The sequence below is a fragment of the Drosophila kikkawai genome, chromosome 3R, assembly GCF_030179895.1.
Source record: "Drosophila kikkawai strain 14028-0561.14 chromosome 3R, DkikHiC1v2, whole genome shotgun sequence".
Taxonomy (NCBI): domain Eukaryota; kingdom Metazoa; phylum Arthropoda; class Insecta; order Diptera; family Drosophilidae; genus Drosophila; species Drosophila kikkawai.
The window spans coordinates 20,809,859-20,822,972 of record NC_091731.1 but is presented as its reverse complement, the minus strand read 5'-3'; the positions used below and the strand labels follow the sequence as shown (position 1 = coordinate 20,822,972).

Here is a 13,114-nt window from a genome sequence, read left to right as displayed (position 1 = left end):
AAAAAGCTTCAAATTTTTAACGACTTCTACCCACAGTACTCGTCGTGCTCAACCGCCATAATCATCATAAGCGCCAAAAAAGATTAACGCTCGCATTTTGTTTGACGCCTCCCGCGAGGCCCAAGGAGGAGAAGCCTTAGGACCCACCCAAGCTCAGCTGGGGGACAGGAGACTCGTCAACAGCCCTCCCCAAAAAAAAAGGCTCAAACGCGAATGTGGCTCACTCAAAACTGCTCAGAATTGGGCCAAGTTCAACGCACTTCGATGCAGAAAATATTGTTCTCCGAGAGCAATGAGAGAGTGAGAAAACTGTTTGGTTACGTAACGAATGCTCAGCACAGGGGGAGCGGAAAAGGTGGTGGCCAGGAGCAACGTTTCCGCTTTTGCGTGGTGGAATGTGGGCGTGGTGGCATCGAACGGAAGGCATTCTGGATGCCGGCCTGCCACATCCTCGTCGTTTTTCCCTGCTCGCCGCTCTGTAAGTTGGTATGTAGGTAGGCCTTGTTGACACTCGCAGCGGAAATGGTCAACAACAGATGCGCCTGGCTACGGAAAATGGAAAATGCCTCCGAAGTGGCGTGTCAACGAGGCGGAGAAGTATTTATTTGTCAAATAGATCAACGAAATGAGCGACTGCGTAGGCGTTCGTATGAGCCAGAGAGACATGCAGGGACCACTGAATAAATAATAATGCACACTAAAAATAATATATCGATTTAACAGAACATGTACAATCAGGGGTTTTTGGGTGGATTTTAAATCATTTTTCAGAGGGTGAAGCCATTTAAGCTATAATTATTCAAAAGAAAACTGCTTATTTAGAATGAAGAAATATAAGCAGCTCTTTGATTACATTTAATGTTACCTTTAGACATCACTTAAACGCTTTTAAAGTTTATTTTTACACTTTTGCTGCGTATTATAATTTCCGACAGAAGCTAGAAACGCAGTGAAGGAGTCATTTCCGACCCTAAAAATCATACATATTCCTGATAAGCATCAACAGGCGAGTCTTTCTAGCCACGGATAAAAAAAACAAAGTTTTCCTTTCTTTTTTATTTTTAAAATTCTCAAAAAAGAAGAAGGCAGCTTCTTTTATTCAATTCAAGTCAGAAAATATTGCATTTTTTTAAAAAGCGTTTTATTTTCCTTTCTGATCCTTTTAATTAAATTTGAATAATAAATATATACGTTCAACTTTTTAATATCCCTTTGATTACTATTGAATTAAATATTGACCCCCTTTGTATACACTCCTTGGTTTTAGTGTGCGTGCCATTGACACGCGTCTGATATTAAAATTCCTAATGGCCTGGGCAAGGTCTTTATCCCCGAATCGACCATATGCTCGGTTCTCAACTGTTGATCCGGCCAACGTTGCGTATGAGCAATGTCTCCTCAATTGCGTGCCCTATGAGACATAAAGCCATTGCTAGTCGCGGCATAAAATACTTAATAATATTATTATGCAGCGAAATGGAAATTTCAGGCCATGTCTCTCAAGATTTCCTCCTTGTCACTGCCGGCAATTGCACGGATGCTTGAGTAACTGAGCGTTTTACAGAGCCATCAAGCTGAGCCCCTGAGCCGAGAGCCGCCACTCGATTGTCGAAAATTCATCAAAGCGCACAGTTTAGTCACCGTTTTACTGTCGCTTCTTGCTCCATCCACTGCCGGGGCCTGTTCCGCCCAACGTAATTCGTATTTACTGCCCATGTCGGTGTCGTGTCATGTTGGACTTATTATCTCCGTCTGGGCCGCAGCCAAGCATGGCGATTTTGTGCTGTCGGTCGGCCTGTGAAAGCTTGGAAATTAAGCAATAAAGAACAGGAGAAAATTTATTTGAATGTCAATGTCAAATTAAAGTCAAAAGCTCGATTGATTACAATTAATTAAGCTCAGTTGTGATCTCATCGAAAGGGAAAATTTTACAGAAATTAAATTGGTTGTTTATATGTTTTTTTTTTCTCAATGCTAGCCTCATCAGCACCTTGGCATTGAGCGAAAAAAGTGCTTTGGAATAGCTAAACAAATAGTTTATTTTGGGTAAACACTTGGAGGTAATTACCCTTAGAGAATGTGGAAATGAGTATTGAAATATTTTGGCGTAAAGCACAGCAGATTTTTACCATATTTTCTTGCTTGGTTATTGATCAACATGCTCTCCCTTTGTTTTGTCACTCTCGATTGCTTTTTATTTACAGAATATATTGTAATTTATTCAAGGCTTCCACTTGAAGCAGCATTTCCATTAGGAAAAATCCCTTGCAAGTGTCTGATACAATAAAATCCTCAATCCGCTTCAATGGGAAACGTTTTACGACCCTCATAAAACGAAATGAATAAGCAAACATCAACTTGGTTAGTTTTCTTTATAGCCTGCAATGCCGACCTACAGCGAAGTTATGATGTTGTGGCGTACATGGCGTATGCGCAACGTCCCTTTGTACAGCTCTTGCATTGCGTATACGCCAGGGTGTCCCAAGGGAACCTGGTTTTCAATTTTTCAACACCTTTAAGGTTTTTAAGTGCACATTAAAATATAATTAAATCCAGCCCAAGTCCTGTCCATAGGACTTGGTAATTAAGCAGGCGCTTGTGGAAAGGACTGCGCAGCAGCTGTTGCACACAACCCCTCTTCTCTACTTGATTTTCACTCCGTTTATTCTCTTTTTTTTCGAGTGAGACGAGTGCGATTTTAGAGGAAATTGTAAACAATTTTATTGACTCAACTGTACACTGTAATTAAATACCCCCTAGCTATTGAGGTTCGTGTGCGATTCGAGTGAGTCTGCGTTGAGTGGAAAGCGAGAGAGAGCGAGTGCCAGCGGATGCCGAGTGAGTGGCAGAGTCAACAATTTCGCCTGGTGGGACTCCCCTCGTCAGTTGGTTCTTAAACCTCGCGCAGCTCTGGTCGTCGCTCTCCGTGTCCGTGTGCCCGTTTCCGTGTCCGTGTGCCTGTGCGAAAAGAAGGGGGGAAAAGCTACCACAGAGAGGGAGAGAAAGCATTCCTACTAGCTTCACGTGCCTGCAGATAAACAAAGCAATCGAAATACCACAGAGTATAGCGACGGAAAAATAGTGCTTTGCTTTCATTTTTTGTGCATATCGGTAGAGTTGTAACTACAGACCAACTTAACTCTCCAACCCCCCCACAACAACAACACCTAGAACTCTTTACGTAAGTCTGCAGGACAGGAAAACCGTATATATTTAAGTAATATTCCAACAGTCAGCAGTAGTTTGACGAAAAACTTTCTTTGTGAAGAAAATCAATAGCTCAATTCTTAGTGTTATCCTGTCGCAGGATACACACACACACTGACACACACACCGCCTAGGTACATCTGCTTGCAACAAGGGTTCTTGAAATAATTGAAAAAGTTCTCGGGAGAATAGGGAACAAGATAATTATATCAACCCTCCACAGAGCTACCCCTTTTGCGCTCCTATTGTACTATATATGTATATATGTTATATATGTTCCTTTTATTTTGCCTGCATCAGCTGGATATATGCATAGCTGTGCATTGGAACGGTTCAGCAAACGCTTTCAAGGCTATATACACGTTAATGGGTCAACATTGTTTGCAGAAACGGAAATGGATTATCCGAGTTGCAAGTCGCGGGGGATGATTGATGTTGCCAGTGAGAGGTTTGAGCTGGAAAGTATCAAATAATAACAGAAAGGTTTCTTAAAAAGGTTTTTTGTTGTTGTTTTTGTTCAATATTTTAAGGCAAGAGTATGTTTAATAATATATAAAAGAGAACGAATGCTCTCAAAGAAATAATTAATATTTTTTAAAGGTTGTGCCGTAAAATATCCTCCTCAGAATTAATGAGCCTCCGATAAACCTTCAAAACTCCTGTTTAATAAATGCTTCTTAAAGTCTCTTCCAATAAATCTCATAACATAATCCCCTGCTTATGTCAAGTCCCTTTCCGAGTCTGTGCAACAGTTTCCTCTGCTTTTCTTTATCCCTATTTCAAATTCAAGGCATAGCCAGCAGCCGAGTAAATATGACTGGAAACAAGTATAAACAAAGTGGACAAATTGAGGACCTCGCAGTCCTCCCGCCCACTTTTGAGTGCCTTCTGCCTGGTCAAGCTAATTGTGGTTGGCCTTGAACTTTCGCCAAGCGGAACAAGAACACAAAAAAAAAAAAAAATAAGATACTTGGTTGCAGAGTGTGGCATAACTTTGGGGGCTGGGGGCAGCCGGTTGTGTTGGCTAAACGTGTCCAATCTTTGGGGCAAAGTAATGCGAAAAGTGCCAGCGGATAAGCCCTCACAAAACGAAGTGCTAAAACATTTTGCTAGTCTGGCTGGGTCTGCAAACATTTCAAGGACTCCCTGAAAACACAACACCCCTAGCGCTCATGAGTACTCGCATTGATGTTGGCACGTGACGTTTCCCTGACGTTTTTTTAATTAAAAGCCTTCAAAATGCTTTGTGCGCGCTTTACCCACTTTTCCTGTACACAAAGAAAAATTAATGAAAACTAAACAGAAAAATATAAAATATCAGTTTTAAAAAGAATAAATCATTGAGCTTATATAATTCGAACATTAAACTATAACAAAAAAGGAAAATTGTTGAAGAACTTGAAATGGATACATTTCTCAATTTTTATATAATTTTTGTAATTTTTTTATCATTGCTAATGACTAATTTTGAACTTACATTACAACCAAATATGGAAATGAATCATGTAAAAATATTTCTAAAATTTTATTTTATAAAAAGTCTTACAAATTTCACTTAAATTAAATATGGTTTTAAAAAATCGTAATAGGTATTAATGTAAATGAATAAATCAATAAATAAAACCTTTCTTTAGTGTAGTTTTGTGGCCTGCGGCACGGCTTGTTTAGGCCTCAGAATGTGAAACGCATTTAAATGGGCTTAGCGTGCCCTTTCGAGAAGATGCTGCCAATTTGCACATCGGAATTACGGGCTATTAAAATTCCATTTGCGTTTTAATTTCTCATTCTCGATTTCGCTTCTGTTTTTCCTGCAGGGTCCCACGATGTCGCTGCTCACGGGCAACAGCCACTCGCTCTCCGAGGAGGAACTCGACGAGTAAGTACCACCCGCATAGCACCAACTTTGGGGACCCAACTTTGGCCCAACTTGGCGGAGAATTAACAGGTCTGGCTTCCAACTTGGGCTGACTTAATTCAAAGTTTTTGTTTTTACTCGCCCGCAACTTTGGGTTTTGCAAAAACACCCACAATGGTAGGGCTATAAATTTCAACTTTGGTGACAAAACTTCTCAACCGACTAACAATGTGGGGGCTGCTTCAGAGGGACAAGTTGGTAATGCCGGTGTGCCAATTGTGTTACCAATTTGCTACGAAGGTTGCCACCAAAATACATTGCATTCTTTTAGGGAGAAACAATAAATAATGGGAAAACTTTGGGCCTTTGTTGAGATGCCAAGAAGATGTTACTTTCAATATTGTATTATTTTAGTTATTTATAAAAAATATATATATTTATATATAAATACCATCACCTTGGCAGTTTTTCTATCAATTTATCGTTTTCTTTATTAAATTCCAACCTGTTCCTGTATTTTATGCTCAGGCTTCCTTTACCAAATTACAATTTCTTCCTGGAACACTTCCCCCGATGACAGGAAATCATAACTAATTGGTTTAAGCATAATCGCATAACAGCGGCAAAACACAAATTGCCATTAATTACTGGCCCTTTCAGCTATCAGCATTCGGGGAGCCAGAGTATTATGTCAGCCAAAGCAAAAACCTATAAATAGTAGATATCGCAGCCCACGATTTGCCCAGTTTTGGCAGAGAAAATGTGCAAATGAAAGGGAAACCCACCCTGCAGTTCTATTATCAGACCCTATACGACCTTGGTTAGGGAGTGGGTGTTCCCACCCACTCTTCTGGCATTGCTCATACGCACAGTAGTCCCAAGTTCAAAGCCAGCGAAACAATAACAAGACAATTATCGATTGGGACAGGGCCCGGCATATGCCAGGCCGCCAGAAAGCCATATTGCCAGCCAACCAAACCGCCCCCTCATCCAAAATGGAGTGGGTGCGTCTCCTGGGCCGATGCCAGTGGCAGTGCCAGTGATGTGTGAGTAATGCAATTTGGGATGACATCACGACATCATGACTGGCCCTGGCTTTTGCTTTCTTAACTCGATTTACCATTTCTTTTCTCTCTTTGAGAGAGGAGGAGAAAGTGATCCCTTAATCAGCAGCCTGCATTGTTCGCAGCTTCATTTGCATTTCCCATCTCATTGTTGTGGACTTGGCCTGGTCTTTCGCCTGACTTTCGCCCCTTTGCCCTTGGCAATTAACCATCCAGGTCTTATCGGAGGCCTGCAGAAACGCTTAAGAGCTTTGGCCAGGCAATTGCAATTACAATTTTCCCCCTCCTGGGGAAAGAAGGAAATGTGTGAGCAGCTGAATGGGCTTACCCACCTTAAAGGATCCATTTAAAGCTCTCTGATTAATGGTCGACCCCGTGACGTGACAAATGCAAAACTCATTCAAAGCTGGCAAAGCTTTTACTCGGTCTGAAAGAAGTTCCCCTTGCAGAGGAATCGATTTTTGAACTAGGGAATAAGTGTGTATAGTCACTGGGAAAAAAGAGGTAGTAAGGCTAAAAGAAATATTATTTTGTATTTGAAAGAAATTCCTTGAAAATACAGTTTATTTAATATATATGACATTTTCAATATTTTAAACACCTTTAATCTTTGTTTTACAAATTTCCTCGTAAGCTTATGAATATTTGTAACCCACTCTGGGTCACCCATAAATAGATCAAGTGTATGTGGGTTCACTGATGAGGGACACACAAAGAGAAAGACTAGATGTATGCCACTGACATTTGTTGCTGCCACTGACAGCCAAGTTAACACAGGCTGAGTACCCAAGTGGAATGACCCAAAGAAAAGACTTGAAATGGCCAAGATTGTCTACTCATCTCACGTTACCAAGGGTTCCTCAAGAAGCTCTCTCACATGATATGAAAATATATACTATAGTCTTGCTTTTTCGATAATGGCTTTTTGTTTATTAATGAGTTCAAACAAACATCAAAGAATAGTTTTTTCATTTGGCTTATATAAACAGTGATTTTGTTTGGCTTTGCAGCTGGTGAATTCAATCAATGGAGCGGCTGTTGGCCAAGTTAATTACGAGTTTTGGCCATTAAGTGAATTCCACCGAACGCTAGTCGCTCACAGCTCGATTGCGACCTCAAAAATCTACTTGTGAGCCCCGTCACGTACATAAAGTACGCAAGCTGCCCCTCTCTTTCTATTCCGCTCTGGCTGTCTCTTTCTTTTTGTCTCTTTCTCTCCCTCTCTTACTGTCTCTGTTATTATTGCTCTCCCTCTCCTCGTTGCTGAGGCAACACAGACGAGCCCCCTTTTTGCCTGTTTTTGACTAAGCTTTGTTTTTGCCTCTGCCTTTGCTCATTTCATTACTTTTGATACCCTGTAACTTGAATATGGAGCAGTGTTTTTGTGGGGAATATATATTTTTAATACCTTGAAAGGATTAATTGAATAATCCTATACCTATAGGTTCACAAGGGTTGCAACGCAGTGGAAGATTTATTTCCGATTCTATAAATCTTTGCTGGTTTTGTCTAGATTCTGTCAGAAATAAAACTGTGATTTATTTACTTTATATATTTTTCTTATTTTGTAAATCAGTGTAAAGTTTGTTATTGAAAAAAAGGGACGTCACAATATACCTGAACTAAGCATGTGATCTTATTGACGATTTTTTTTAAATATTAAATTTATGGACATTATTTTCATTAGCTTATCATCATCTTTTCAAATAAATCCTATGGCTTATGATGTATAAATCATTAAAGTCTAGGGATTAATGGGTACCTGTGAGTCTCTGACTTGACTTTTTAGCTATTTCCCCTGCTTTATTTGAGTTCAAGTTTTCTTTTTTTTTCGTGCTGATTGTCTCGGACTTTGTTTGCTTATGTACAGACATATATGTATATAGTATATATACCGCTTAGCTGTACACTTGTACACTGGGCTCCACCTCGTTGGTCTGTCTTCAGCTGTCGTATGTTTATGTATATTTTATGGCCTGGCTTTGGACAACAAAGCACCGACAACGGATGACGCAGAGCTGACTAGGCTGTAATGGTGGTAGGCTGCATTGTTCACATTCCTCCTGGTCCAACTATAATAGGATACATATTTGCCAGAAAAAATAAATATTAGTGAGACGGTGCTTGAGACGATAAAAATAAACCAATAATTATATACAAGTATTTTCTAATTTGGCTTGGTTTGTTTGCATCTCATTTGCAAATATCAGAGTTGAAGAATGTGAAACAACGACGGTGGTGTCTGAAAACCAGTTTAAAATATGCTTGCTTAAATATTCCAAAATTGATTTGCATATTGGCGGAATTAAGGCAATGGTCCGGCTGATCGAACCGCTACAAACACCCTGTTTGTAATACAAATAGAACAGCGAAATTGCAAATAATTGGATTACGCAAATCTGTTATGCTCCCACTGCAATTTCAACCTGAGAATTGCACTTGATTAAGGCTGGCATAGAGGAGGCTATGAACTGATAACAAGCAGAGACCTTGCCCCAAGACGAGCACGTTTTCCATTACAGCATCGCAACGAGAATATAAAATGTATTAATATATTTGTGATTTGTGTAATCGAATTGCGCAGCATAAGTCTGGGACTCCCGTTTCTAGCAAAAGATAATGCTGAAAGTCCCATAGTTTGCCTTATAAGTATATGTCTGTGTACGTGTGTTTCGTCTGCTACCGGTCTGTAAACTGGTTATATTTAACAGCCATCTAACAGAGCTCTGTTAGGCGGTCTATATTAGAGGTTTACGCCGATGGTTAAAGGCATCGGCGGCGGCGTAGAGGTCAAAATGACTCGGCGGCGGCGGCGTAGTAGTCAGAAAGAACCGGCGGCGGCGGCGCGTCAAATAAGGCAAAAAGGCCATTTTAATGAGTTATTTATTTTTTTTTAAGTTTTATAAAGAACAATGACACTGAAGGCCGCGCTGAAGCTGCGCCGATGCCGCACCAGCGGCGCGCCGCGGCGCGCCGTTATTTTCATAATTTGGCGGCGGCGCGTCAAATAAGGCAAAAATCGGCGGCGGCGGCGGCGTGGCGCGGCGGCGTATATGTCTAGTCTATATAAGGCCCGGCGAAACCAAAGAAATTTTTTTAGTTTCGCTTGAAGCGCTGACGTGTATATATATTTCTCTATTTCGAACGTCTCACCGGTTTGTTTTTGGCTCGTGCGTTGCTAGTTTTTTATTGTGACTCCAAAAGGACATTAAGGAGGTGACATCATCATGCCGCCCACGATTACAGATAATCAGTCGCATGACTTCAAGGCCCACTACGACTGCGCCCACAGGTCCTCGCTGCAGGACGACGAGACCGATGATGCATACGTGAAGAAGATAACGCGGTAAGGATGCTGAAACCGGTTTCTTGCAGCTGCAGCTGTCCTTCGGAAGGACGAGGGTTGTTGCAATTGGCGGGAAGTTAAGGAAATGCAATGAAAACTACATATATAGAGGAATTTGTTTACCAGTAATATTAATCGGAATATTTTTGCCTTTCATTAGTCTTCTTTCTTATATTATTACTTGTAAACATATTCCTAAGTATCACTAATTTCTCTCTCTGTACTGACTAATCAAACTGTGCATCTGGCTGCTGCATTGCGGTCTTTAGTTAGCTCTGTGACAAATCCGTGTGCCTTGTTGGCACATTAATTCCCAAATCCATACCACTCTGAGAGCAACACGAAGAGGTATTGCCTCAGGGCGAGAGCCAGAGCCAAACACAGTGGCAAACCGCAAGAGATTCGGCCTAAACGCTCTGCCAGTTGGCCAAATATTTGCACAGGCCGGTGGGTGTGTCGCCTAAGCGATTACCCTGTCTTCAATTTCAAAAAATATAAACTATTTTTTCAGTCAGCAGCTGCTCACCGCTGCGATCCGGTTTCCTAGACCAACAAATCAAGAGACGCCAATTTTGTTTATGTATTATATATTATAATAATCGGATGTTTGTCGTGGAACTTCCGACATACGAAATACGAAAAGTATATATATACAATTTTGCTTATCAATCAAGGTCAAGTCACCGCGAAGATACTTTTGTGATTATGCTCTAGTCAGAGGAATTTCGTTTTTTGTTTTGCTCTTGCTTCTAGCATGTTTTTTTCCGACTTGCCCGTTTGACGCACTTGATAATGGAATATCGATGGGCGGTGGCAGCCCCTGCTACGAGGGGGGTCTCTATAAATAATGTCACTAATACATCAGAGTTTCCTCATACGGAATTTGATTAGTAAACCAAAATTCAAAGCTGACATTTGAACCTTATAGAAATGAGAGCTTTAAATGCTTGATCATGGTTGCGTGGCAAAAAAAGTATGGTATTGAATTCATTAAAAAATATTTTGTATATGTAATGGAATTTTTATAATAGAGGGATTTTATTAAAATCACAAATGTTTAAAAATAAATACATCAAATATATACAAAAACCTAGAGTGACTAAGGGGCCAACCTTTAAGTTAACACATACTTATATGTGGCTCACGCGATATAAACCAAAATAATGCCCACAGATGACGAAATATATTTCCTGCTGATTAAACTTCTGGGGGCTTGTTCGCTCAGTTTCTAGGAAATAGATAACATTTGCTTTTATCACATCAAAAGCTGTTTTCAGTGGGTTGTCAGCTGAAAGTAATTAACTTTTTCCATTCACTTGGCCTAACGAGGGTTCTTATTGTGATATAATGCCTGCTATAGCTCATAACTCAATTTGCATTTTGGGTTATTACAGATACTCCGATGGCACCGTCAAATTGCGCAACTCAAACATCGAGCTCATGGACCAGGACATCCTCTATCACCTGGCACTGGGCAGCGAGAGCCACGACCTGCAGGAGATGTTTGGCGACGTTAAGGTGAGTCAGGCCTCCGCCAACCTCTTGAATTATTCATTATCTTAACCGGCTGAAAGAGGCGGCGACTAGACCCAGACCTAGACCTTGTTTGTTATCAAATCAAGTGGAGCACCAACGAAACGAGTTGCTAAACCAATTTACTTAATTATATGCTTGGCCAGATTTATTAACTTTTCCTAATGACAATGAGTATAAGCCTTAATAATGAACTAGTCATAATTATTCTTTAACTAATATTTTCCCCTCTCTTTAGTTTGTTTGCATGGGTGGAACACCAAAGCGCATGGAGAACTTTGCCCACTTCATCATGAACGAAATAGGCTACAAGCTGCCTGCTGGAACTCAGCTCCAGGACATCAGTGCCTACTCATACCGCTACTCAATGTACAAGGTTGGCCCCGTGCTCTGCGTCAGTCACGGCATGGGCACACCCTCGGTCAGCATCCTTATGCACGAGATGATCAAGCTGATGTACCATGCCAAGTGCAAGGACCCCGTCTTTATCAGGATCGGCACCTGCGGTGGCGTAGGCGTGGAGGGCGGCACTGTCATCATCACCGAGGACGCTCTGGATGGCCAGCTACGTAATTCCCATGAATTTGTGAGTATAATTAGGGTGTCAAGTATAGGGGCACTTAAATCTCAAGTGGGCGTTAGATACTTTTTAGAAATATATAATTTTTGGTTACGGTTTAAACGGTTTTTTAATCAGGTTTAAATTAAATATTTACTATCATATATTTTCGTTTTTTTATGAGTCATTTATCATACAAAGGGAAGTAAAAATGTCATTAGTTTTTCTATAAAATTACTAGTATTAAAGTTTCTTATTTATGTACCTTTGCCGGTTATAAAATTTAAAGTTAGGAGTTGGCAACGCAGTAAAGGGGTGATAGGGAAGGGAAAAATAGCATAGCCAAGCTTTTCTTACCTTTCTGCTCTCTCTACAGACCATTCTGGGCGAAACCATTCACCGTCCTGCCAAGCTGGACAAGAAGCTAGCCCGCGAGCTGAAAGCCCTGGCCACAGCCGACGATCCGTATGATACCATTATTGGCAAGACACTCTGCACGAATGATTTCTACGAGGGCCAAGGACGATTAGACGGTGCCTTCTGCGAGTTCAGCGAGAACGACAAGATGGCCTATCTGGAGAAGCTGCGCGACAATGGAGTGGTCAACATCGAGATGGAGAGCACCATTTTCGCGGCCCTGACTCACCATGCCGGCATCAAGGCTGCGGTGGTGTGCGTGGCTTTGCTGAATCGCCTTAACGGCGACCAGGTCAACGCCCCCAAGGAGGTCATGCACGAGTGGCAGCAGGTGGGTGTCAAAAATCAATATTCCCCCAAGATTGTACTTAACAGAGATTATTTTTACAGCGTCCCCAAATCCTTGTGGCGCGATATATTCGCAAGGTGCTATCGCACAATGGCCAGCTGAAGTCGCTCTTCGGTCACCAGGGCTCCATCAAGTCCCCCAGGCGCTTCAAGCTCGTCCAGCAGGAGTCCCAGGCCCACGAGTAATCGGGAGTTCGAGGGGATCCAAGAGTTTCGTTTAAAGTTACCTTCTTACTCTATATATATATGTGCGCATCTCTCCAGTATACAACGGTGTTTCAACATTCCCTAGTTTAGCTCTGATTAAGTTCCTAGCTTTATTTCTGTGTATATCGCCCTCTCAACCTCATAAGATAATTTAAACCCCAGCATATTGTATGTATATTCATTGAGCTGCTTAATGCTGATCTATTGTTACCACAAATCTAATATATATAAAAATAGCATCACCGCGTGTGGCGTTCAAAGGTTATCAGAAATAAAGGCTTTTGAGATCACCAGATGGTTTGTGGAAAAAACAAGCCTATAAAACACGAATCATATATTTAAACGAAATATAATTGTTAATTGTTATGTTGCATATTTTGAATGGGGCTAAGCGAGCAGGAAGTTTAACAATAATAAACACACTTAACTATAACAATTAATACTAAATTCAAATTTCATAAATTATTCTATTATATTATATTGAAATTCCTAAACATTTGTTCAATGTACATGTTGATTAATGTTGCTACCGTACACTCAAACTCTAAACCAAAAACCAGCAGCAGTTGAAATTATTC

The 13,114-nt window shown here is 40.9% G+C and overlaps 1 protein-coding gene across 3 annotated transcripts; it reads left to right on the top strand.

Moving 5' to 3' along the window:
* Positions 1-2,903: 2,903 nt before the first annotated feature.
* On the top strand, positions 2,904-12,831 carry LOC108075654 (uridine phosphorylase 1). Of its 3 annotated transcripts, XM_017168201.3 has the most exons (6): positions 2,904-3,181; positions 5,022-5,083; positions 10,867-10,990; positions 11,244-11,591; positions 11,941-12,312; positions 12,372-12,831. In XM_017168201.3, exons 2-6 carry the CDS (start codon positions 5,031-5,033, stop codon positions 12,513-12,515), a joined length of 1,041 nt encoding a protein of 346 aa, XP_017023690.1. In that variant the 5' UTR covers positions 2,904-3,181; positions 5,022-5,030; the 3' UTR covers positions 12,516-12,831. The 3 variants fall into 3 exon arrangements, with proteins under 3 accessions (XP_017023690.1, XP_017023689.1, XP_017023691.1); XM_017168200.3 differs by lacking the exons at positions 2,904-3,181; positions 5,022-5,083 and adding an exon at positions 9,226-9,472; XM_017168202.3 differs by lacking the exons at positions 2,904-3,181; positions 5,022-5,083 and adding an exon at positions 10,748-10,766.
* The last annotated feature ends 283 nt before the right edge of the window (positions 12,832-13,114 follow it).